This window comes from Peromyscus eremicus, chromosome 22, assembly GCF_949786415.1.
Source record: "Peromyscus eremicus chromosome 22, PerEre_H2_v1, whole genome shotgun sequence".
Classification (NCBI taxonomy): Eukaryota; Metazoa; Chordata; class Mammalia; order Rodentia; family Cricetidae; genus Peromyscus; species Peromyscus eremicus.
This window is the reverse complement of record NC_081437.1, coordinates 36,842,818-36,865,986: the sequence shown is the minus strand read 5'-3', so window position 1 is coordinate 36,865,986 and position 23,169 is coordinate 36,842,818. Positions and strand designations below refer to the sequence as shown.

Here is a 23,169-nt window from a genome sequence, read left to right as displayed (position 1 = left end):
CTAGTGGTGGGGGTCCTTGAGGGTTTCAGTTGTTTAAATGCTGGAGATATCTACAATTCTTTTAAAGGCTTCTCTTTACTTTGTAATCTGCCTGGGGGCTGGAGGCTTTTCCTGAATGAAAGATGCTTTCCTATGGTGCCATCTGGTGAAGTGGAGGTTGCTAGGAAGGAAATCATTTCAGATGCCACTTGAAGTGTTTTAACTGGGTTTGTTGTTGTTGTTGTTGTTGTTGTTGTTTTTTTTTTTAAAGCCACCCTGGGGATTTTTCTCCCATTAGTGAGCAATCACAAAGCACACATCTTGTGCCACACCTTGATATCCATTCCACCTGTGGGAATATTCCGTTTCTGTCTGGAGATTGCCTGGGTCTCAGGTCTGGCGTTTCACTGGTGGGATCCACTCATCCACTCAGCAGGAGTGGAATGAAACTGGGGATCTGTTCAACCCAGGGAGACTCCCAACCATTATCCCTGGCTACTTAGCCTCTTTTAACGGTGCTAAGTTCAGTGACGTAAGCACATTGCTAATACTGCTAGCTGGGGGTTGTCACTTGCTCACCCAGCAAGAGCGTCTCGAGCCAGGGTCAGAAACGGGACTGACTAACTCCTGTCCGGCTGTCACTGCACATTGCTCCTTACCCCAAGAACTTGCTTAGAGCTATGGGTGGTGGGAGCAGGGTAGATGCCGAGAACACTGTGGGAGGGAGGCCTCTGGTTGTGAAGAGAAAGCCTTCAGGGAGGAAGGCGTCACACTCTCCAAGATGAAGAAGCTTTACCAGCGTAAGGACAGAACCACCTAGAGTTTCAGAGTCTGGCGTGGAGGGGATAGAGCCTTTTAAACTCGAAGCAACCTGAGGATACATCAGAAAGTGAAGTGTGAACCTAATTAGTCTTATCAGTAAAAACCAGGAGTCAGATATCAGGGGTAATAACCTCATAGATGGGGAAGCCGCCACCAGTGACTTCCTACCTCTCTTGATCCTCCCACCGAAAGGACCGAAATCCTGTCTCTGCCTTCCGAGTGCTGGGATTAAAGGCCTGAGCCTCCCAAGTGTTGTGAGATTGAAGGAGTGTGCCACTACTGCCTGGCCACCTCTGTGGTTAACTAATGGCTAGCTCCATCCTCTGGTCTCCAGGCAAGCTTTATTTGTGAGAACACAAACAAAATATCACACAACGTGAGTAGTTCCCCTATCCCAAGATGCCTTGCCGTGTGTAATAACTAAGTTTGAGATGCCTTCAGGATTCCTCCGCAGTGCCTCTGGACTGAATATTTAGATACGTGGCCAGTGGCTGCAGAATTGTGTGAGGACTCTAGAGGCTGTAGTGCCCCCGTGGTCACAGCTCCATTAAGGTGCCTGAATTCACTGGACAGTGTCCCCGCCAGATGACCTCCTGCTTCTGGACACGCTTGTCACCCTCAGAGCGTGAGGTTTACCTCGTGTGCTCAGACAAGAGAGCAGAGGGCTGATGTCTTTGCGTCTTCCACGTACATACCCAGACAGATCCACGTACACATACGCACGCACGCACGCACCCACGCACGCACGCACGCACGCACGCACGCATGCACATATTCTGCCTCCTGTGACGGGGAACCGGCAAGTAGCCTGTTTAATCATCAAACAGCTTTTAAAGAAAATGCCAGCTGTGTCTCCATGTGTGACCTAAGGCCCGGCAGGAAGTGCCTGCTTTCCGTGGCTGATGTGACTCTGTGACGCCATTTGCCTTGGCGATGGTTCTGGGTGTGTGCCCAGCTGGTCAGTTTATACCTGATCTGTACACATGACATTTAGGTAATGTAGCTCAGCATGACGTCACCGTGGGAAGGGACATGAAGGAAGAGAACCCATGAACGACGTGATACTGCAGCGAGACGGTGACTTTGCTAAATGCAGCGCAGAGGGTGCCAGTGGCAGTCCCTAGAGAGAGGCTGACAGTCTAGTGCAAGGGGGTGTGGCCTTCTAGCTCCTGGGACGTAGATCGGACCCCACAGGGGCTTAGGCAGTATCTGTTGAGAGAGCAGTGGGAAGGCCGAGTCTGAAGCGTTTTTACGACAACGGGCAGTGGGCTTTCTGCGCGAGTTAAGAGGTCGCCTGCTCTGAAGAGCAGGGCGAGCGTTCGTCTCGGCAGATGATTCCGAGGCTGTCCAGCGGGGAGTGCTGAGCCACACAGCCTCTTGACTTAACCTTGCTCTCTCCTCGCACACAGAACCAAAATAGAAAAGGAGAAAAAGGAGCACGCCAAGCTCCATGGGATGATCCGGACTGAAATTAGCGGGGCTGAGATCGCGGAGGAAATGGAAAAGGAAAGACGGTTCTTCCAGCTGCAGATGTGTGAGGTGAGGCGCTGTGGAGGGGAAGGAGGTGCAGGCCGAGCCACAGGCACAGACCTGCTCTCCAGCTTGGTCTTCTCCGGAGACCCATGGCTTCCCTGACAACGGGATTGCATTTCTGGGCTAAAGGTTTGTTTCCTTAGAGGACTCCTAGCTCCTTCCTGGTGTGTGGGTTTAGGTCAGTCTAACACCAGCCTTGATTAAAGGAAGAGAGAGGGACTGGAGGAGACATGAGTCGGAGGGTAAGAGCACTTGCTGCTCCATCATGAGGACCTGAGTTTGGATCCCTGCACCCAGGTCAGGCTGCCCACAGATCCTGTCATTCCAGCTCCAAGAGATCGGACACCCTCTTCTGGCCTCCAGATAGACCTGCGCCCACACTCAACCCCACCCCCCGGCCCCCACCCCACTCCCACATGGAAATCTTTTTTTTTTAAGTAGAAGAGAGAACTTAAGAATAACTTCTCTGGCTTCCCATACTTTCTCAAGAGCTGGCTAGAAAACTTTTTTGATGCTTTTAAGAGTTCTATTACAGCTGGGTGGCGGTGGCATGCGCCTTTAATCCCAGCACTTGGGAGGCAGAGGCAGGCGGATCCCTGTGAGTTCAGCCTGGTCTACAGAGTAAGTTCCAGGACAGGCACCAAAATTACACAGAGAAACCCTGTCTCAAAAAACAAACAAACAAACAAACAAACAAGAGTTCTATTACACCTATGGAGTCAGTGAAAGGGAGGCATGAAGAGTTAGCCCGAAGACATTCATGGTACCCACAGCATCCTTACTGTCCAGTTCCCAGACATCACCTGCCCTGAGGCTCTTGCTTCCTATGGCCTTGGCCTGTGTCCTGGACACGGGAACTGACACCCAGGAGCCTTTATCAAGATCAGAGACCAAGGAACATGAAGGCTTCTGTGAGTGTGTGTGAAAAAAGGCCCGGTCTCTCCCTGGAGTCTACATTAGTGTAATCCCTGCCCAGTGGTACTTGTTATACCCCCTTAAACAGGGCACTATTTAAAAAAAAAAAAAAAAAGGCCGTCGTAAGCCTTCCTTCCTATTCTTCTCTGTATGCTTTATGGATTGTCTCTTATAATAAGTTCCGGTAAGTAGAATTTCCGGGTCAAAGAGCGTACACATTTTAAGTCTTGATACGTTGCCAAACATTTTATTAATGATTGTATCATTTTGGTCCATTGCCAGATATCCAATTAACAGTGACTAACTATCAAAAAGGAAGGAGGACAGGACACATAGGCAGTTCTTACAGAGAGAAGAAAACTTGTTGTTACGTTTCAGAACGGCCTCCTGCCCCCTCACTGGCCTGCACGGCTGGCCTAGGAGGGTTCCTGGACTTGGGCTCATCCTGAGACAGCTGGGAACTCACAGGGCTTACCTCAGGTTAGCAGGTTTTCCTGGGCCATCCTGTCTCGAAGAGGAGATGTGCTCAGGATTCTTTTTTTTTTTTTTTAATTTATTTTTATTTTATGTGCATTGGTGTTTTGCCTGCATGTATGTCTGTGTGAGGGTGTCAGATCTTGGAGTTACAGACAGTTGTGAGCTGCCATGTGGGTGCTGGGAATTGAACCCAGGTCCTCTGAGAAGACAGCCAGTGCTCTTAACCACTGAGCCATCTTCCCATACCACCACCTCACAGTGAGGGGAAGGGGAGTTTATAGAGCCCTGTTCCGCCATGTAGTTTTAGGAAGGGACTGATGCATCTTATGATATCTGGGCTTCCTGCTGAGTGGTCCTTAATGGATCCTCCGAGTTAGAAGTGGCTTTGGAGCCGGGCGGTGGTGGTGCACGCCTTTAATCCCAACACTCGGGAGGCAGAGGCAGGCGATCTCTGTGGGTTTGAGGCCAGCCTGGGCTACCAAGTGAGTTCCAGGACAGGCGCAAAGCTACACAGAGAAACCCTGTCTCGAAAAACCAAAAAAAAAAAAAAAAACAATTTAACTTAAAACTCACCTTTTTAGCACTCATGTTTAGGGAGAAGTGCTTTGGGTCAGCAACATGGTAACAAATTCTCAGCTGCTGGATGCTAGCAGTTAGTGTTGAAGACAAGGAGCTGACAAAGAAGGACTTGAAGCTGGGCGGTGGCGGCGGCAAATGCCATTGACCTCAGTCCAGGCCCGCAAAAAAGGGACCTTGTAGGCGGAGTTTTCCTGTCCTGCAACCACTCTCAAATAAACACAGTGAGACTTAAGATTATCTACAAATGCTCGGCCAGTAGCTCAGGCTTATTACTAACTAGGTCTTACATTTTAAGTTCACCCGTATTTCTCATTTACACTCTGCCACATGGCGGTACCTTTATTAGCGTGGCACGTTCATCTCCTCCCTCTGCGTCTGGCTGGTGACTCCAGACTCCGTCCTTTGTCATCCCATCATTCTCAGTGTGGCTCTCCCACCTAACTGTATCCTGCCCAGCTATTGGCCAGTCAGCTTCTTTATTCACACAGTGTACAGAAGGATTATTTCATGGCAGGACCTAAGTAGAGGAAGATACATAGGAAGATCCAAGACAGACACGCCCATTCATTCCAGGTGTCCTCCTCCCATGCATCCAGAGTAAGCATGTCCTGGCTGAATATGGTAGACTGTCTAGTTAGTAGGATATGTGGTTCTGAAACATTGGATTACCTGGCCATCATAGCATTTTAGTCATGTATGCAGAAAGCACCTAGTGTCTACCACAACTCTGTTTGGTCTACAAGCTGTTAAAGAAGTCAAGAGAAAGTCAGTCTTGAACAGGGACATGGCTCAGTTGGTAGCATGCACACCTAGTGTGCCCAGGCCCCTGGGGGTCTGTCTCCAGCCCTGCATAATCCAGGTGTGGGGTTGCACGCCTGTATCCCAGCACTTGAGAGGTGGAAGCGAGGGGATCAGAAATTCAAGGTACTCCTTGACTGTATAGCGAGTTCAAGGCTAGCTTGGGCTACGGGAGACCCTGTTTCAGAAGGTCATCAGAAGCTCCTGTCTGCTGATTTCTGCAGTGCCCTTTCCTGTTTCTCCACAGTATCTGCTGAAGGTGAATGAAATCAAGGTTAAAAAGGGGGTGGATTTGCTTCAGAATCTGATCAAGTACTTCCATGCCCAGTGCAAGTAAGTAGTGCCCCTCCCTCCCTCCCTCCCTCCTTTCCTCCCTCCCTCCCTCCCGGTTCCCTTTTGAATGCCCCTCCATGGGCAGCAGCTTCCAGTGGATAACATTGTGTTGAGGGAATAAACACTCACTTGGAAGTTACCAGGGGAAGCGGAGCTGAGGATGTAACTCAGTGGTAGCTCACTCTTGGCCTGGCATGTGTGGGGGCCCAGGGTCAATTCCCAGAACTGGGGTGTGGTTAGAAATAAAGAAATTATCATGATCTGAGGCTGGGGAGGGTAGCTGAGTTTGTAGATTGTTTGCCTAGCACCAGGGGGGTTTAATTTCCAACACTGTATAAACCAATGTGGTGGCACACACCCATAACCCCGGTGCTCCTAGGAGGTAGAGGCAGAAGGAGCAAAAGGTCATCCTTGGCTATATAGAGAACCAGCCTGGGCTACATGAGACCCTGTCAATGAATGAATGAATGAATGAATGAATGAATGAATGAATGAATGACCATGGAGGAAAGAAATGCCCAGAATACAACACAGATGAACCTTGACTATGTAGAGGGAAGGAAGCCAGAGACATAAGGTGACATTGTATAACTCCGTGTATTTGACAAGTGTAATGATAGGGTGCACGGGAGGCCTTGGTGGGTTGGGCCGACGTGCCTGGTGGATGAGGGAGACATGCCGTACAGATGCAGCAGACAGCGGTGTGCCGCAGTGAGAAGTCACTCATACCCACCCACGCAGACACAGCATCCGCGTGGAGAGTTTATTATAATGTAGAGATAGAGAGAGAGAAAGAGAGGGAAAGGGAGGGAGAGAGGGAGGGAAAGAGGGGGAGAGGGAAGGCGGAGGTTTGCGTACCTCATGGAAAGAAAGGGAGGAAGGGGAAGAGGAAGAAGAAGAAGAGGGGATTTTCCTTAAAGGGGGCTTTATGTCAGGATGCAGGGTGGGTCCCCAAGGGGCTGACCAGAATGCCAACCACAAGTGAGGGTCAATGCACCTTTACAGACAGAAAGCTGCTTAAGCAGTTACCACAGGAAAGAAAGATCTGGGTCCTGACTCACGGGTGTGCTCTTGCTTTCGGACATTAACAGGAGCGTTCTGATGGCAGAGCGCTGTCAGTATTCTGAAATCTACAGCAGTGTACACAAAGAGCGATCTTACAGCTTGAGGTCTTGTCTCAATAAAAAATAGAAGTATGGATACAGTATTTTTAAATTGACAATAATTGTCGAATATATTTTGTGTGGTCTGACACATGATCTCAGATTTTGTTGGTTTTGAAAGAGAAGGGAAACAGCATAAATTTGATATATTGAGACAGTACTTTCATACCTTGCTGGTCTTCGAAAGTCAATAGGAAAGAGAGAATCTTCATGGTCTGGGCACTTAGCTTTGCTGTGGACGTCAGCCTACCACACGGTTCCTGTTTCTGTCGCAGGCCCCTGACCACTGGTGTAAGTACACACCCATGGCTTCTTCACATACTCGTGGGTTCTTCACTCACTCACTTGGTGGAGTTTGTGTTTATATAAGGCCTAATGCGAGGTGCTGAGATAAAGTGATGTGGTTGGGGAGATGGACATAGGAATCGGATGTTTGCAGAAGTGTTCTGAAGGCTGGAGGGATGGTCCAGCGGTTAAGAGTCCTGTCTGCTCTTCCAGAAGACTCAAGTTGGATTCCCAGCAGCTTACAACCATCTGTAACAGTAGTTCCAGGGGATCCGACTCCCCTTCAGCCCTCCGAAGGCTCCTGCAGGCACACGGTGCATATACATACACTCAGGCACACACACATCCACATAAAGTTAACAGATAACGTTATTTAAAAAGAGTGGCCTCCGACCATGGACTGCCAAAGAGTAGTTTAGGATGACCTAGCTAGCATGGTTGAACTGCTCACAGCTGAGTGGAAAGTGTCAGTCGGTTTGAGAAATCCTTCAGAGGTCAAACTGCTACACCTGTTTGTTTACCGCCCCGGAATGGGCTTTGCCTGGGGCTGGTGTAACCGCCCACGCTTTGTTCCCTCGCCTGGAATGTCCTCTGGCTTCTGTGCACCAGGAGACACCTGGTTCATGAGCAGCAGCCCTGATTGGATCGAGCTTGGTCTTCTTGCCTCTGCAGCTCCCTCTGTGTGCTCCCAGCTGCCGTCTTTATTCATCCCCACGTCCAGGGGTGCCGTGTGGACCAGCCACAAACGTGCAACAGGGCCTTGTGTGCTTGCCCCAGGCTGCTTAGCTGTTGATTCTCTGTGTGGCTGTGGTGACTCCGCGTTCATGATCAGGTGGAACACGTGCTGGGAAAGACTGGTCCAGGGCCCAGCGTCGGTCGAGAGGACCTGGAATGTCTAGAATTCTTAAGGTGGTTTCCCCCCGACAGATTCAAAGTGAAAGACTGCTGAGCAGATCGGCTGCTCCGTCCCCATAACCCGGTTGCCAGGCTGTGAAGGAAGTGGGTTGCTTCCTTGTTGAGTTTTTATTTTTAGGAAAAAGTTATTCTCAGATTTCCTTTTTTTCTATTTTATTTTGCACAAACTACCAGTTGGGTAGCAACAGGCCACTGTGGAAAGTGAATTACTTGACCTTTTATGGACACGAGCTCAATAACCTTCTAAAGTATGAGTCTTCCCGTTTCCTCCTTGGTTGAGTGCTGGTGTACAATCGTGTGGGGGTTGTGTCCTCACAGTTTAATTCGTACTCGGGAGATAAAACAAAGCCTGAGAGGCTTGGCTTCCGGACCCTGAGAACCTGAGATCATGTGTGTGTTCTGCATGTTGTGAAGTCCTTCACACTCCCTCCTCAGGTGTCCTGATCTCACGGCTTACTCAACACAGCTGTCTTCTTTGTGGCATCTAGATCTTCGGAACGACTTACATGCACCTGTAATTTGCTTTTTACATTCATTTTTGCTTGTTACATTTTGTAGTGCTTTTTTTTTAAGTATTTCAAAGAATACATCATATTTGTTGTTGTTTTATTTCGTGTAAAGACAGCACTTGCATCCCTGGAGCAGCTGAGGATTTGTCTTCTGCTGCTGGACAGAGAGGATGGTGTTCTGTAATAGACGATAGAAGCAGGCAGCCCCTGAAACAGTAACTAAAAGATGCTGTGACTCTCTGCAAGGCGCTGACTCCCTGCGAGGTGGAAGTGTGTGTCAAATTGCCTTGCGCATTGAGAACATACTGCTCAGAGAGATGAAGGTCATCTATTGCCTGAAGGACTTGGGATATTGCGTTGATGAGGCTTGGGAACAGGAGCTGTGGAGGAGTTGGCTTTCACGCCAGGAAGGGTGGGTACCATGGGTGGATCCTCAACAGATGGGGTACCTGTCCTGATGTGATGCTCGCGTGAGCATGAGGTGATTGGCACAGTGTGAGGTCTAGGAGAGGCCCGAAGATTGCATCTAAATGGTCCTGTTTTCAAGGCTTGAAAGTCTGGTTGAACCGGCTAGAAAATGCCTGACTTGCTAACACTAATGGTAAAGGCCCTTTGACTGAAGCTTGGAAAAATGCCAACAGGCTTTGGGGGAACTTTCGCAGGGGGACACGCACCTGTGAATGTCACAGTGACTGACGGAAGCCACTGAAACAGACTTCGAGCTCCTTTGCTTTGAAGATGCCGTGGCACCTGCCTGGCCTCCTCCGTAAGGAGGGCACAGATAGATGGGAGCTTGTGTTATGAATTATTGTGCTGGGGTCGGGGGTTGCGAGAGTATCCCGTGAGTGCAGGGAAACATGCTGGGCAGATGGAAGCCGTGCGGGCATGGCAGCGGTGGCCAGTAGCTCACAACCCAGACGCTGCATCCGCGTGGAGAGTTTATAATAGAGAGATGAAGAGAAAGATAGGAAGAGAGAGAAGAGAGAGGGATTGAGGGTGCGCACCTCGTGGGATGAAAAGCGGAAGAGAGAGGAAGAGGAGGAGTTTTTCCCTTAGAATGAGGCTTTTACATCAGGACACAGGGCAGTGCCAAGGGGTGGAATTTCAAGGGACGGGTCAGAATATTAACAGTTTGAAAGTCAGAGCAGGAGTTGGGGCGGGGGTTGTTTCAGGGAGATTCCTAAGTTTGTCCAAGATGAGAACCACGGTTTTAGCCCGTTTGGGTAACTCTCCTGAGTGTGCTCTCCAGGAAACGTGTATGCGTGAGCGAGCCAGGTTCCCGAGACCTTGACCACACTCTGGCTCTCTCCGTCTGCCCAGGGGAGGGTTGCCAAGCTGCAGAGGTGCCTAGGGATGTGCACCTGTCCCTCCCCAGCTGCAAGCCCTCACGTGCTGCCATATTTGCCCCCTTTCCTATACTTATCTCTTCCTTTCTCTCTTGTGACCTACCTACATTTGGAGTGACCAAGGATATCATTACGTAAAGAAAATCTGAAACTAATGCATAGAGATCACGTGACTTCACGACAGGAGCAGCCCGTTTCTTTCCGGTTCCCATGACTCTTCAGTTCTTCAAGATTTCCTCGTCACTTTAGGAAGCCCAGAGAGGCAGGGGACCTGGCACGTTTGCACTAGTTCTGGCCACAAATATCTGGACAGATCACGCTGACATGGGGACTTAATTGGTAATCCAGAAGCATGTTCTGTGTTCAGAAAACAAAACCCAGATAAGTCAAGAATGTACAGTAACTGTGTGTGTATCTAAAGAGTGAGATGAGAATGTTCTAGCAGTCTGGCCTCAGTAGGTCCTGTTAGCTTCATGTCATGGTCCATAGCCCACTCATGCGTGCGTGTGTATGTGTGTATGTCCGTCTGTCCATGTCCCATCACTAAGTTGAGTGACAGGCTACATTGTTTTCACGACCCTTCTGTTCTGTGCCACACTTAGTATGAAAGAGTCTCACAGACCATTGGTGAATTTAAAGGGAAAAAAGAAAAATCACCTAGGTGAACACATGTGTGAGACCCAGTCACTCTCCTCTCTCTGCCAGATTTTTATTATGTATTTTTGAATTTTTTTTTTGTGTGTGTGTGTGTGTGTGTGTGTGTGTGAGAGAGAGAGAGAGAGAGAGAGAGAGAGAGATACACACGTGCGTGCCTTGGGGTGACCCCGAGGTCAGAAGACACCTTTGGGATCCAGTTCTCTCCTCCAAGTGCTGCTGTATGTGCTTCCAGCCAGTTCTCCTGTCTTCACAACCGTAGGAGTGCTGGGGTTAGGGATGAGCACCACATCTGACATCTGGCGTTTTCTGTAGGGAAGGGTTGAGTTCTGGGTGTCAGGCTTATAAAGCGAGTGAATTTCCCAAACCTCCAGGCAGCCTTCCCTATGCCTCCCAACAGGGTGCGTTAGTTACTTTTACTGCTGTTGTGATAAAATAGCCAATAAAAGTGTGCTCGAAGGCTCATGGCGTGTGTAGATGGAGTCTACCAGAGGGGAAGGTTCAGGTCGCAGCTGGTCACATGATGTCGGGAAGTAGGGAGAGGAGTGCTGGTCTTCAGCTGCCTTTCTCCTTTTTATTCCGTCCGGGACCCCAGCTCGGGATGGTGCCACTCACGTTCCTGCTGGGCTTCCCTGCTTGGTTCAACCTCTCTGGAAATAAATGCCCTTGCTCACAGCCCCAGATGCGAGTCTCCTCGGCGATCCTCAGTCCAGTCAGGTTGACGGTGAAGACTGACCGCCATGCTTTGGGGCTGTGCTGAAGACGAGCAACTTTGCTGTTTCCGGAATCCTTTGACTTCAGTGACCTCACGGCCTGGAGTCCCCAGCTTTAGGGAGATCCCTTTTGCCATCTAACCTTTAAAACCCGCCATGCTTTGCCGCGGTGCGGATGGAGCCCGGCCAGTCATGTGTGTCAAAGTTGCCCGTTTTCCCTCTTGTACTGTTTCCCACGTTAACTGTGAGAATTCTTAGTAGGTGCTCCGGTTTGCACCCCATGGCTTTTTGGCATCCAGGCCCTCACTGCCGCTGTCCAGAGAGTCTAGTCTAGTTTCCATTTATTAACTGGAAAGTCAGGTCTCCTTTTATATGGGGGAAAATGCTCAGGCTTATTGTAACTCCTTTTCTGTTCATTTACAATTTATAATTCGTTTTATTCTGGTTTTGCCGGGATTCTGCACGGTTCTGTTCTTCCAGGAATCACATCCTACCCAGCTGCCTTCCCTCAAATAGTCTTAACGTCTAACATCTTTCTCCCCTGTGACACGCAACCCCTCTGCTTCTTCTCCCCTCCAGTTTTTTCCAGGATGGCCTGAAAGCCGTCGAAACCCTCAAGCCCTCCATTGAAACGCTCTCCACGGATCTCCACACGGTGAGTAGCCTCCCTCTTGCGGGGCGGTGTCACCATTCAGGGCCCGTGTCTGTGACCTTGTGCATGCGTACTGTGCTGTCCGGAAAGGACTGGCCCTGTGGTCGCGAGGGGTGGTGGTGTGAACAGGCCAGCCTCACACGTGCCCGCCTGTGGAAATACCGTGACCTGCAGCATCTACGTGTGCCTGAGCCTTGACTTGTCTCTGTCTCTGCTTCGCTGGCTTTTCAAAGATCAAACAAGCCCAGGACGAGGAACGGCGGCAGCTGATGCAGCTTCGGGATATTCTGAAATCAGCGTTGCAGGTCGAACAGAAAGAGGTGAGGGGATTTAAGATTGGAGGATCCCCGTTCCCCCGCCCCTCCGCCCCCATGCCTTAGAAGCTCTGGGCTGAGGAATATGACGTCTGTCTCCCAGGGGCTCACAGTCCCCTCGGGACCGTGTCTATCATCCTAAAATGTCTTTTGCTTTTTAAATTTTAGTTTCATAAGGCCGTCTATTTTAGGATATTTCCTTCTAGGAACAGTGGCCACTGTGGGCCTGAGGGGCCAGGTGTGACGCTTTTCTTGCTCCAGCGGTTCCTGGGAGTTTCTCAGTTTGTCACATTTATACCCTAAGTTCTGTCCCCAGACTCTGTGATTTCCCTGCTGTGTGTGAACTCCTCCCAGTGTGAACTCACTTCCCCATGTGAACTCTCCCCCTTGTGAACTCTCCCCTGTGTGAACTCCCCCCCATGTGAACTCCTCCCAGTGTGAACTCTCCCCGGTGTGAACTCTCCCCCGTGTGAACTCTCCCCGGTATGAACTCTCCCCTGTGTGAACTCTCCCCCGTGTGAACTCTCCCCCGTGTGAACTCCTCCCAGTGTGAACTCTCCCCTGTGTGAACTCTCCCCTGTGTGAACTCTCTCTCCTCCCGTGTGAACTCTCCCCTGTGTGAACTCTCCCCTGTGTGAACTCTCCCCTGTGTGAACTCCTCCCAGTGTGAACTCTCCCCGGTGTGAATTCCTCCCAGTGTGAACTCTCCCCGGTGTGAACTCCTCCCATTGTGAACTCTCCCCTGTGTGAACTCCTCCCAGTGTGAACTCTCCCCCGTGTGAACTCCTCCCAGTGTGAACTCCTCCCAGTGTGAACTCCTCCCAGTGTGAACTCTCCCCCGTGTGAACTCTCCCCGGTGTGAACTCTCCCCTGTGTGAACTCTTCCCCGTGTGAACTCCTCCCAGTGTGAACTCTCCCCTGTGTGAACTCTTCCCAGTGTGAACTCTCCCCCGTGTGAACTCCTTCCAGTGTGAACTCTCCCCCGTGTGAACTCTCCCCCCATGTGAACTCTCTCTCCTCCCGTGTGAACTCTCCCCTGTGTGAACTCTCCTCCCGTGTGAACTCTCCCCAGTGTGAACTCTCCCTGGTGTGAACTCTCCCCGGTGTGAACTCTCCCCCGTGTGAACTCTCCCCCGTGTGAACTCTCCCCCGTGTGAACTCTCCCCGGTGTGAACTCTCCTCTGTGTGAACTCTCCTCCCGTGTGAACTCTCCCCCGTGTGAACTCTCCCTGGTGTGAACTCTCCCCGGTGTGAACTCTCCCCCGTGTGAACTCTCCCCGGTGTGAACTCTCCCCGGTGTGAACTCTCCCTGGTGTGAACTCTCCCCCGTGTGAACTCTCCCCGTGTGAACTCTCCCCCGTGTGAACTCTCCCCAGTGTGAACTCTCCCCCGTGTGAACTCTTCCCATTGTAAACTCTCCCCCGTGTGAACTCCTCCCAGTGTGAACTCTCCCCTGTGTGAACTCTCCCCTGTGTGAACTCCTCCCAGTGTGAACTCTCCCCGGTGTGAATTCCTCCCCGGTGTGAACTCTCCCTGGTGTGAACTCCTCCCATTGTGAACTCTTCCCCGTGTGAACTCCTCCCAGTGTGAACTCTCCCCTGTGTGAACTCTCCCCCGTGTGAACTCTCCCCCGTGTGAACTCCTCCCAGTGTGAACTCTCCCCGGTGTGAACTCCTCCCATTGTGAACTCTCCCCCATGTGAACTCCTCCCAGTGTGAACTCTCCCCCGTGTGAACTCCTTCCAGTGTGAACTCTCCCCCATGTGAACTCCTCCCAGTGTGAACTCTCCCCCGTGTGAACTCTCCCCCGTGTGAACTCTCCCCGGTGTGAACTCTCCCCGGTGTGAACTCTCCCCCGTGTGAACTCTCCCCGTGTGAACTCTCCCCCGTGTGAACTCTCCCCGGTGTGAACTCTCCCCGGTGTGAACTCTCCCCCGTGTGAACTCTCCCCATGTGAACTCTCCCCCTTGTGAACTCTCCCCTGTGTGAACTCCTCCCAGTGTGAACTCTCCCCCGTGTGAACTCTCCCCTGTGTGAACTCTCCCCGGTGTGAACTCTCCCCGGTATGAACTCTCCCCTGTGTGAACTCCTCCCAGTGTGAACTCTCCCCGGTGTGAACTCTCCCCGGTGTGAACTCTCCCCGGTGTGAACTCTCCCCTGTGTGAACTCCTCCCAGTGTGAACTCTCCCCCGTGTGAACTCTCCCCCGTGTGAACTCTCCCCGGTGTGAACTCTCCCCCGTGTGAACTCTCCCCCGTGTGAACTCTCCCCCGTGTGAACTCTCCCCGGTGTGAACTCTCCCCGGTGTGAACTCTCCCCGGTGTGAACTCTCCCCGGTCTATGGAGTAGGGACAGAGCAGGTTCCCTGAAAGCCCAGGACTGTTCTGTCTGAGGAGTTTGGCTGATGTAGTGGCACATGCTTATAATCCCAGCACTCAGGGTGCTGAGGCAGGAGGAGCACCAGGAGTCTGAGGCCAGCTGGCACTATGCAGTGAGTTCCAGGCCAGACTGAACTGTGTTAGGATGAGAAAGGAGCTGGTAAGATGGTAACAGGGTGAAAATGCCTGGTGCATAAGCCAGACGCCCGAGTTCGAGTCCCAGGTAGGACAGTGGAAGGAAGGAAGGAGCCACCTAAAAACAGTTGTCATGGCACCTGCGTGCCCGCTCCGACAGGTGCGTGTCACACAAACACCAATAATAGTAATAATAATAATAATGCCCACTCCGACAGGTGCGTGTCACACAAACACCAATAATAGTAATAATAGTAATAATAATAATAATAATAATAATGCCCACTCCGACAGGTGCGTGTCACACAAACACCAATAATAGTAATAATAGTAATAATAATAATAATAATGCCCGCTCCAACAGGTGCGTGTCACACAAACACCAGTAATACTAATAATAGTAATAATAATAATAATAATGCCCGCTCCGACAGGTGCGTGTCACACAAACACCAATAATAGTAATAATAGTAATAATAATAATAATAATGACCACTCCGACAGGTGTGTGTCACACAAACACCAATAATAGTAATAATAATAATGCCTGCTCCGACAGGTATGTGTCACACAAACACCAATAATAGTAATAATAGTAATAATAGTAATAATAATAATAATAATAATAATAATGCCCACTCCGACAGGTGCGTGTCACACAAACACCAATAATAGTAATAATAGTAATAATAATAATGCCTGCTCCGACAGGTGCGTGTCACACAAACACCAGTAATAGTAGTAGTAATAATAATAATAATAATAATAATAATAATGCCTGCTCTGACAGGTGCATGTCACACAAACACCAGTAATAGTGATAGTAGGGCTGGAGAGATAGCTTAGCGGTTAAGAGCACTGGCTGTTCTTCCAGAAGTCCTGAGTTCAATTCCCAGCAATCACGTGGTGGCTCACAACCATCTATAATGAGATCTGGCGCCCTCTTCTGGCATGCAGGCATACATGCAAAGAGAACACTGTATACATAATAAATAAATAAATCTTCAAAAAATTAATAATAGTAATAGTAATAATAATGTCCGCTCTGACAGGTGCATGTCACACAAACACCAGTAATAATAATAATAATAGTAATAATAATGCCTACTCTCATAGGTAAATATCACACACTATTACTACCAGTAGTAATAATAATAATGCCTACTCTCACAGGTGCGTTCCACACACTGATAACAACAACAGTGCTTTTTTAAAGATAAGAGTTGGGGCTGGAGAGATGGCTCAGTGGTTAAGAGCACCGTCTGCTCTTCCAGAAGTCCTGAGTTCGATTCCCAGCACCCACATGGTGGCTCACAACCATCTGTAACAGGACCTGATGCCCTCTTCTGGCCTGCAGTCATACACATAGAGCACTCAAGACATAAAATTTAAAAAAAAAGAAAGATAAGAAGCGTTAACTTTCTGTATGACTCCACTCCAGTGTCAAGCCAGTGTGGTTCCTGTCCACCGTTTCGTGGGTATGGTGATACCTTTGTGTCCCTGCACATCACCAAGGGGTAGTAATGTGGCCTTTGGTATTATAATGAGGGACTTTGTCTCTCATTGTTGAGGTTTGCCCTGAGCTCCTAGGCTCAGGTGATCCTCCTGCCTCAGCCTCTGAGTGGTGGGATATAATGGGAATTTAACGTAAATCCTCTTCCTTTTCGGTAAATTTAAGTAACTACTTAACAAAGCCTAGTTCTTAGACTGTAACTGAATCTTGTTGTTTTTCTCCCAAATGCATTTACCTTTTGTGACCGAAGTCTAGGAGAGTAAGTACCCAGTGTTTTCACAAATTGCGGAGTTTCGCATGCTTCGTTCATAGATGTTTCTTCGTGTACCTCAATGGCTACTTCGTTTCAGCTCTTAACGTGCCCTCTTTCACTGTAGTAGATGATTTTCCTAAAGAGACTGTAGAATTTGGATGCGTGAGACGAGTGAAATGGAAAATCCCCGTTTAGTTTACACTCCCGTGTCATCCTGAAAGCCCTTCTGGTGCACGCCTTTCTCAGCAGGGCAGCCTCTGAGCGGCTTCTCCAGAGTGCTGCTTTGCGAGCGATTACCCACAGCGTGGTGACCTTTCCTAGTCCAGAAAGTGTGTGCGAGCCTGTGATTGGAGAGCCCGAGCGCCCTGAAGTGGCTGCTCCCCAGAGCACTGGTGTGAATGGCAGAGAGCTGTTGTTGTCTGGAGGAGGCCGGTAACCCAGGAAGACATGGCACAGTTGAAAATGGGGAGGCGTGGCTGGTTGGCAGCCCTTGGGATGCCGAGACTGTGATGGGTCTGGCTGTGCGGAGTTTGAGGTCTGAGGAAACAGGCCTCCTGAGAGAGCTGTGCCAACGGTTCTGCAAAGGTAGCTTGGCGACCTGGTGGCTTTTTCCTGTGATCTGGACTAACCGGCCCGTTTGCTCCAGTGGCACAGGGGGGGTGTCGGTCCGAACCTCCTTTCTTTCCTCTGGCTCTGTGACTCCTGTTAGGCCAGGTTCTCCTTCACTCGCCTGGTTGTGAGGATGTCTCTTGCGTGGATTGCTTTTTGGTGCTGATGCTCTGTCCGTGCGTGGGACAGTCTCCAGACACAACAGCGCCTAATTAACAAATGCCAAGAAGTTGGATCTTACGTGCTGGGGTTTTAAGTGATCTTTGTGCTGGGGTTCCGTCTTCTCTGTAATACCTGGCCATGGCTGTGTTACTCTGCTTCCCTTTGGTTGGATTCTCCTCTGCAACTCAGAGGCTCAGGAAGCCGAGATGCTGGCTGGATTTTTGCAGCACGGTGACAGTTCTGACTCTGCCTGTGTAATAGAGAATGACGTGGAAGTTCGACCAGGGGCCCACAGACTGTGCGTTTTTGGTTGGTAGGGGTGGTGGCTTCCTGCCTCCCTCGGTGAATCTCACCTAGGTCAGTACCGAATGCAGCCGTCAGTAGGTGGCTGCTTTTCTTCACCACCCTGTGGCTGTACTTCAGTTGGAGTCCCAGCCATTCTCCTGGTGTCCCTCACACCTCCCTGGTTAGATTGTTTCTTTCTGGAGAGGATACTTCTGGTAGATCGTTTCTATCATGAAGAACCTCAGACTTAGAGAAAATGTGAAAACTGAATGGTGAATACCGGTATCTGTGCCCCATGCTTGATTTTTTTTTTTTTTTTTTTTTTTTTTGTGGGAGGGACAGATCCTTTCTCCAGCTGGCCCTGGTGTAGCACTCCCCTGTAACCCCAGCTTCTTGGGAGGCTGAAGGAGTAAGGATCCCAAGTTCAAGGCCTGCTTTGGCTGCAGAGCAAATTCAAGTCCATCCTGGACAAGATCATGAGAACGTGCTTCAAAATAAGTTAGCCAGGCATGGTGATGCATGTCTGTGATCCCAGCACTGGGGAGGCAGAAACTGGGATCTTGGTGGGTTCAAGACCAGCCTGATCCACAGAGTGAATGCCAGGCCAGCCAGGACTATGTAAAGAGACCCTGTCTCCCCCACCCCCCCACCCCCCAAATGTGGCCAAGGGTGCAGCTCAGTAGTAGAGCACTTGCTAGCATGCACAAGGCTCTGGGTTCAGCTCCTAATGCCCCCAGTGCCACTGGATGCTGCCTGCGCTTTCTGTCCATCACTTTCATCTTCTGTTTTCTACGTCCTGTGTACATCTCCATCTCCATGCGTCCATCTCGGTGAGGTCCACAGGGATGGACCTGCTGTGAGGCCACTGATAATGAGAATCCAGATGTGGTCCTGCAGGATGATCAGGCTCTGGGAGATGGTCTCAGGACGTCTAGGTGCAGAAGCTGGAGCTCTCACAATTGCATGAGGGCTGGTACTCTCTGTCTGTCTGTCTGTCTCTCTGTCTCTCTCTCTCTCTCTCTCTCTCTCTCTGTCTCTCTGTCTCTCTTTGTCTATCTCTGTCTCTGTCTGTCTGTCTCTGATCTCTGCCTCCCCTTTTCAAACGTCTCAGTCCAGTAGCCTGTGGTGGATCAGTTGGCTTGCTAAGTGGCAGACTCTTTCTGACTCGGGTTTTTCCGTCTGGACTTGTGACTTTATCATGCTCAGCACCAGCTCGCGGCTGGCCTCTGTGCCGAGTCCTGAGCAAGCCTGCCCCGGTCTTGCCTGCCGAGGTGGGAGGGAGACGTGCCCAGCACCTTCAGTCCTTGTTTGTGCACAAACACACCAGAATCAGGTGGGCTCAGTGCTCCCCACTGCAGAGTAACGATCTGGAAGTGGGGTGAGGAGCGCTTGGGGTGCAGCGTGAGCGCTCTAATGGAGGTCTGCCAGTGGCCACAGAGTTTCTGAGCCAGGGCTTTTGGAAGATGACTAGGAGATGTCCCAGTCTCAGCAAGGCTGGTTTCTGATTCAGGACTAGGGTGCAACAGAAATGCCCAGTCTTAGCCTCCACATCTGCCAGCATGGTGGTAGCAGGCTCTAGGCCTCTCCTGCCTCAGTCTCCCCCAAAACAGGAATAATGTTGCCCATTTCTGCAATTGTTAGGATCGCTGAGAGGTCGTTTCTGCCAAGTTCATTAACTCGATAAGCCGGGACCAATTCATTTGTTCACGTACTGAGCCCTAGATGCGGCAGAGAACCGGGGAGGCTGCGCTCCCCACCCCACTGCGCTCACACTCAGTGCCCGAGCCGTGACGGACAACTCCGTTGCTGTCCATCACTGCCCGACGTGTCCCGCCACACTTCAGTCCTCCCTGCCAGCCTCTTCTCTCCCTTACATCTTGCTGTCTGGCCCAAGCCCTGCCGTCCTAGTTGTGGGCCCGGGACGTTCTGGCCATTTGCCTCCCCGATCACGAGGGCCTCCCGGCTTCACTCTTCTGCCAGCCCCTCATTCAGGCTGCCTTTTTCACAGTTAACCTGGCTGTCCCCTCCCCACCTTGGGATGGGAAAAGTGGGTCAGCCTGGCCTGAAATTCCTGATCCTCTTAGCACCCCCGGAGCTGGGATTACAGGTGTGTACCACTCCCAGCTCAAATGAGTCTTCCATGGGTTTAGTTTTAGTCTTCCATAAAGAGTCATTCAAACGAACAAGCAGTATTTCTCCTTTCCCCTCCACGGTGTTATTCCTTGAAGGGTGGAAAGTCAGCTTTGCTCCAGATTTCTAAGGCTTAAAAGTACCGTCCTTTAGGGGGAGTGTGAGACCTGAGACCCCACCCCCCACCCTCTGCGCCCCCGTGAGAAGTTTAAAGCCAGCACCCGGACACTGGTGTTCATGGATCAGTTGCCAGGTGGGCAGGAAGATGCCACAGTGTTACAGTTAAACAGTACTTCCCAAAAGGATCTACCAGTCAGCCGTTCAGTGCCCTCTGGATCCCACCCACCCCCACCCCAGCTGCCTTTTTTGCAGAAATTGACAAGCTGATTCGGAAATTCCTATGAAAGTGCAGAAAGGCTCAGAATAGTCAAAACAATCATGAAAAGGAGCCAAGTTGGAAAACTCACATATCCCAACTCCAGAACCGGCCACAGAGCTGTAACCATCAGCACTGTGGTGGTGTGTTGGAATGTGCATGGGTGTGTGAGACAGAGCTGAGTTCAGACATGAACCGTACACTTACGGTCAGTCGACGCTTCACCACGGTTGCCAGGACGGTGGGAGGAACAGTGGCCTGGAGACAGCTGTGTGTCCATCAGAAGTGGGGTGGATTTGAAACCCCGCCTCTCCATAACCTTAAATTAACTGGAAGCAGAACAAACACCGAAGAGTAAGAGCTAGAAAGCTCTTAAGATGTATTTATAAGTGGAACCATGGTCGTAAGTGAGGCGGTGGTCCCTGAAGTTCAGATTACAAAAATACTCCAAACTGGGAAGAGTCCCCTTGGCCTGTGCTGTGACTCCAGCAGGCCGGTTCTGCCTCCTGGCTCCGTGCCTGCCTCTTCCTCCCCGTATGATGGCCACAGCATCTGCTCCGTTCTCTCCTGCCTTCCAGCTCCCTCGCCTTGAATCCCTCTCTCGTCCTTGCCTAGCTTTTCCCTTTACCTCTCAGAGACTCTTTGATCCCTCCGTTCTTGGGTGTTTTTATTCTCTGTTCGGTTTGGATTGTGTTGATTTTCATGCATAAGTTCCTTCGAGGTCTGGGTGCTACCTTTGTTTCCCTGAGAATGATCGGCGCTTGCCACCTGGGGGAGGCTGGCTTTAGTCTCCGATGACTTCCACTGTGGCTTCGTGGATGGAGCTGTGGCACCAGAGCTGCTTCTGCTCTGCCTTTACCCGGGCTTTCAGGGGCCCTGCTCCTTAAGCAAACCCCTCAATATCACCGTATCTCTCGTTTCCTCTATGCTGTGGATCCTCGCTTGGCGGAATCCACCGTAGACAGAAAAGGGCAGGTCTTAGCTCTTGCCTGGTTGTGAACTGTTCATGGGCATTTCACATCCTCACTTAGTCCCTGCAGATTTGTCAGAATCCAGCTCTGGATGGTTGTTTCCTTTTACTCTCCATGTGGCATGGGGACCTGTCAGGACTGGGCAGTGTGGCCTGGTTTCTGGAGAATTCTAACTAGTTCTTGCCCTCAGAAATTCATACACTAGAGTTTGTCTTCAGGTGGTTGTACTGGGAGTCTCAGCTGCACACATGGATGGCCTTCTCTGTGACTGTGGCACTCTTGGTCAGGGTTGGAGCAGTTAGTTAGGATCAGTGCACCCACCTCCCACAGACACATCCACACACCATGAGATTGACCAGGCAGGGAAGGGAATATTTGATCAATGCTGTTGTGTGCAGATGTTTACAGAGGGGACCTCATCCGTTCTTAGTCCATTTACACTCTTACTGAGTGTTTTCCCGTTGTCCAAGAAAGAAACTGAGGTTGAAAGGCCAGATGGCTTTCTTTGTTTCTCATTTTGTCCACATTGCAAGCAGCACTTCCACAGAACGTTCTTGCCCAAGGCTTCACCATCACAGAATCTCCTACCTTTGCCAGGGTCCAAAATAAAATCGCTCACCTCCCAGATGGCTCATTAAAGCCAGTTTAGAAGTGGTTTGGTTTAGGGGGAGACAGAAAAGCTGGGATGGAAAGGGGGGGGTCATTCACATGTGAGGAAATACTCTACCCCTCATACCCCTCACCTCCCCCGGCACCAACGCTAGAAATACTCATGTTTGGCATTTCCTTCTACAGCCTGATGGGTGGCATTTATGAATTCCTTAGTGGGGATTCTCTCTCTCTGTCTCTCTCTCTGTCTCTCTCTGTCTCTCTGTCTCTCTCTCTGTCTCTCTCTCTCTCTCTCGGTGTGTGATAAGAGGGGGGGATTTTATAGTAATAATAAAACATTTAGGCATATGTTTTTTTTTATGTAGTGCATTTTTAAAAACTGGGACTTAAACAAGATGCATTAAAAAGCGGTTTCTTGACTGAATTTTAGGACTCACAACTTCGCCAAAGTACAGCGTATAGCTTACATCAACCTCAGGGAAACAAGGAACACGGGACGGAGCGGAACGGGAACCTGTACAAGAAGAGCGACGGGTAGGTGACTGGCTGGGAGGTGCCGAGTGGGAATGTGTGCCCTTCCCTCCTGGGTTAGTGTCTCACCTCTCCCGATTTCCCCCTCTTCTCCTTAAGGATCAGAAAAGTGTGGCAGAAGAGGAAGTGTTCAGTTAAACATGGCTTCCTGACCATATCCCACGGCACCGTGAGTACCTCTTTTCACCCCGAGTCTCTGCTGGGGGTGGGTCACTGAAGCCTGTTCTGTGCCTGCTGCTGTGGTGAAGATGCATTCTGAAGTTTCCCCGTTAGGAAGCTCGGGCCCTCATGCGTGGGGTACCTGCAGCCTGGGTGCGCTCTTCTGGTCACGTGTGACCTGGTTACCTCCCATGGCTTCACCGAATCCAGGACAGACCGATCACTCGGGGCACCTTTCTTTAGTAGCCTTGACTTCCAGGAACTAACACCTGCTGCACTTGCTGGCTTCAGCCTGGACGTGCTCCTTCCGGAGACTTCCGCTGTCGTTAAAGGATGATCTTTCTAGTCATCGGAATTTTGGGAACCAGATCTAGAAGAAAAGGGGACTCCGTGTCTTCCTTAGAGAAATTTTGTACTGTGTCCAGCCCCAGTCAAGTTTTTCTCCCTATCGTCCTGTTTGTAAGAGCCCAGGCAACATCATGGAGACCTGCATGGGCTTGTGTGAGAGCAGAGTCACTGGTCAGTGACCTTCAGGGACCAGGAACTCGGGCACAGTCCTTTGTTCCCTCACCTCGGTGACGGGGGCTGGTGAAGCTGGTCTGGATTGTCAAGGCCAAGTTGTTTGTCCTTTTGTTGAGTGTCCGCGGCTGCACGTGTATGTCGGTGGTGGTAGACTGAGCCTTTGTCTCGTCTTCCTTTCCTCCGTCCTATAGTCCCCTAGAGACGTAGTCGGGCAGAAGCACAGGTGGGCTTCTTGGGTCCTGAGAAACTTAGCACTTTTGAGTAACCAAGAAAGCGTCACTTGAAGGATGTCACGGAAGCCAAGATGATGCTGTGGGAGTTTGGGGAAGGGATTGTCCCCTTCACTTCTGATGAGTCCATTAAGGAGAAGACACTAGAACTGATTTGTACCAAGCGTTTACATGGTCTCTGCCACCTCTGCCCCGGGGACTGACTCTGTCTCTGGACTTGGGGGAGTAAAGGTCATCCGCCTTCCCATAATCTTGCGGTTGGGATCTGGATACCCTCTTCCCATTTAGCAGGTGCACAGGAGTGAGGGGCACGATTGCTTT

The 23,169-nt window shown here is 50.5% G+C and overlaps 1 protein-coding gene across 1 annotated transcript in view; it reads left to right on the top strand.

Annotated features, from left to right (window-relative positions):
- The window catches only part of Asap2 (ArfGAP with SH3 domain, ankyrin repeat and PH domain 2), a 161,693-nt gene that overhangs the window by 88,684 nt on the left and 49,840 nt on the right, over positions 1-23,169 (top strand). Inside the window, exons 6-11 of the mRNA XM_059248539.1 lie at positions 2,211-2,340; positions 5,351-5,436; positions 11,601-11,676; positions 11,907-11,993; positions 21,837-21,940; positions 22,037-22,106. Coding sequence (XP_059104522.1) covers positions 2,211-2,340; positions 5,351-5,436; positions 11,601-11,676; positions 11,907-11,993; positions 21,837-21,940; positions 22,037-22,106 — 553 coding nt within the window. The remainder of the gene's footprint in view (positions 1-2,210; positions 2,341-5,350; positions 5,437-11,600; positions 11,677-11,906; positions 11,994-21,836; positions 21,941-22,036; positions 22,107-23,169) is intronic.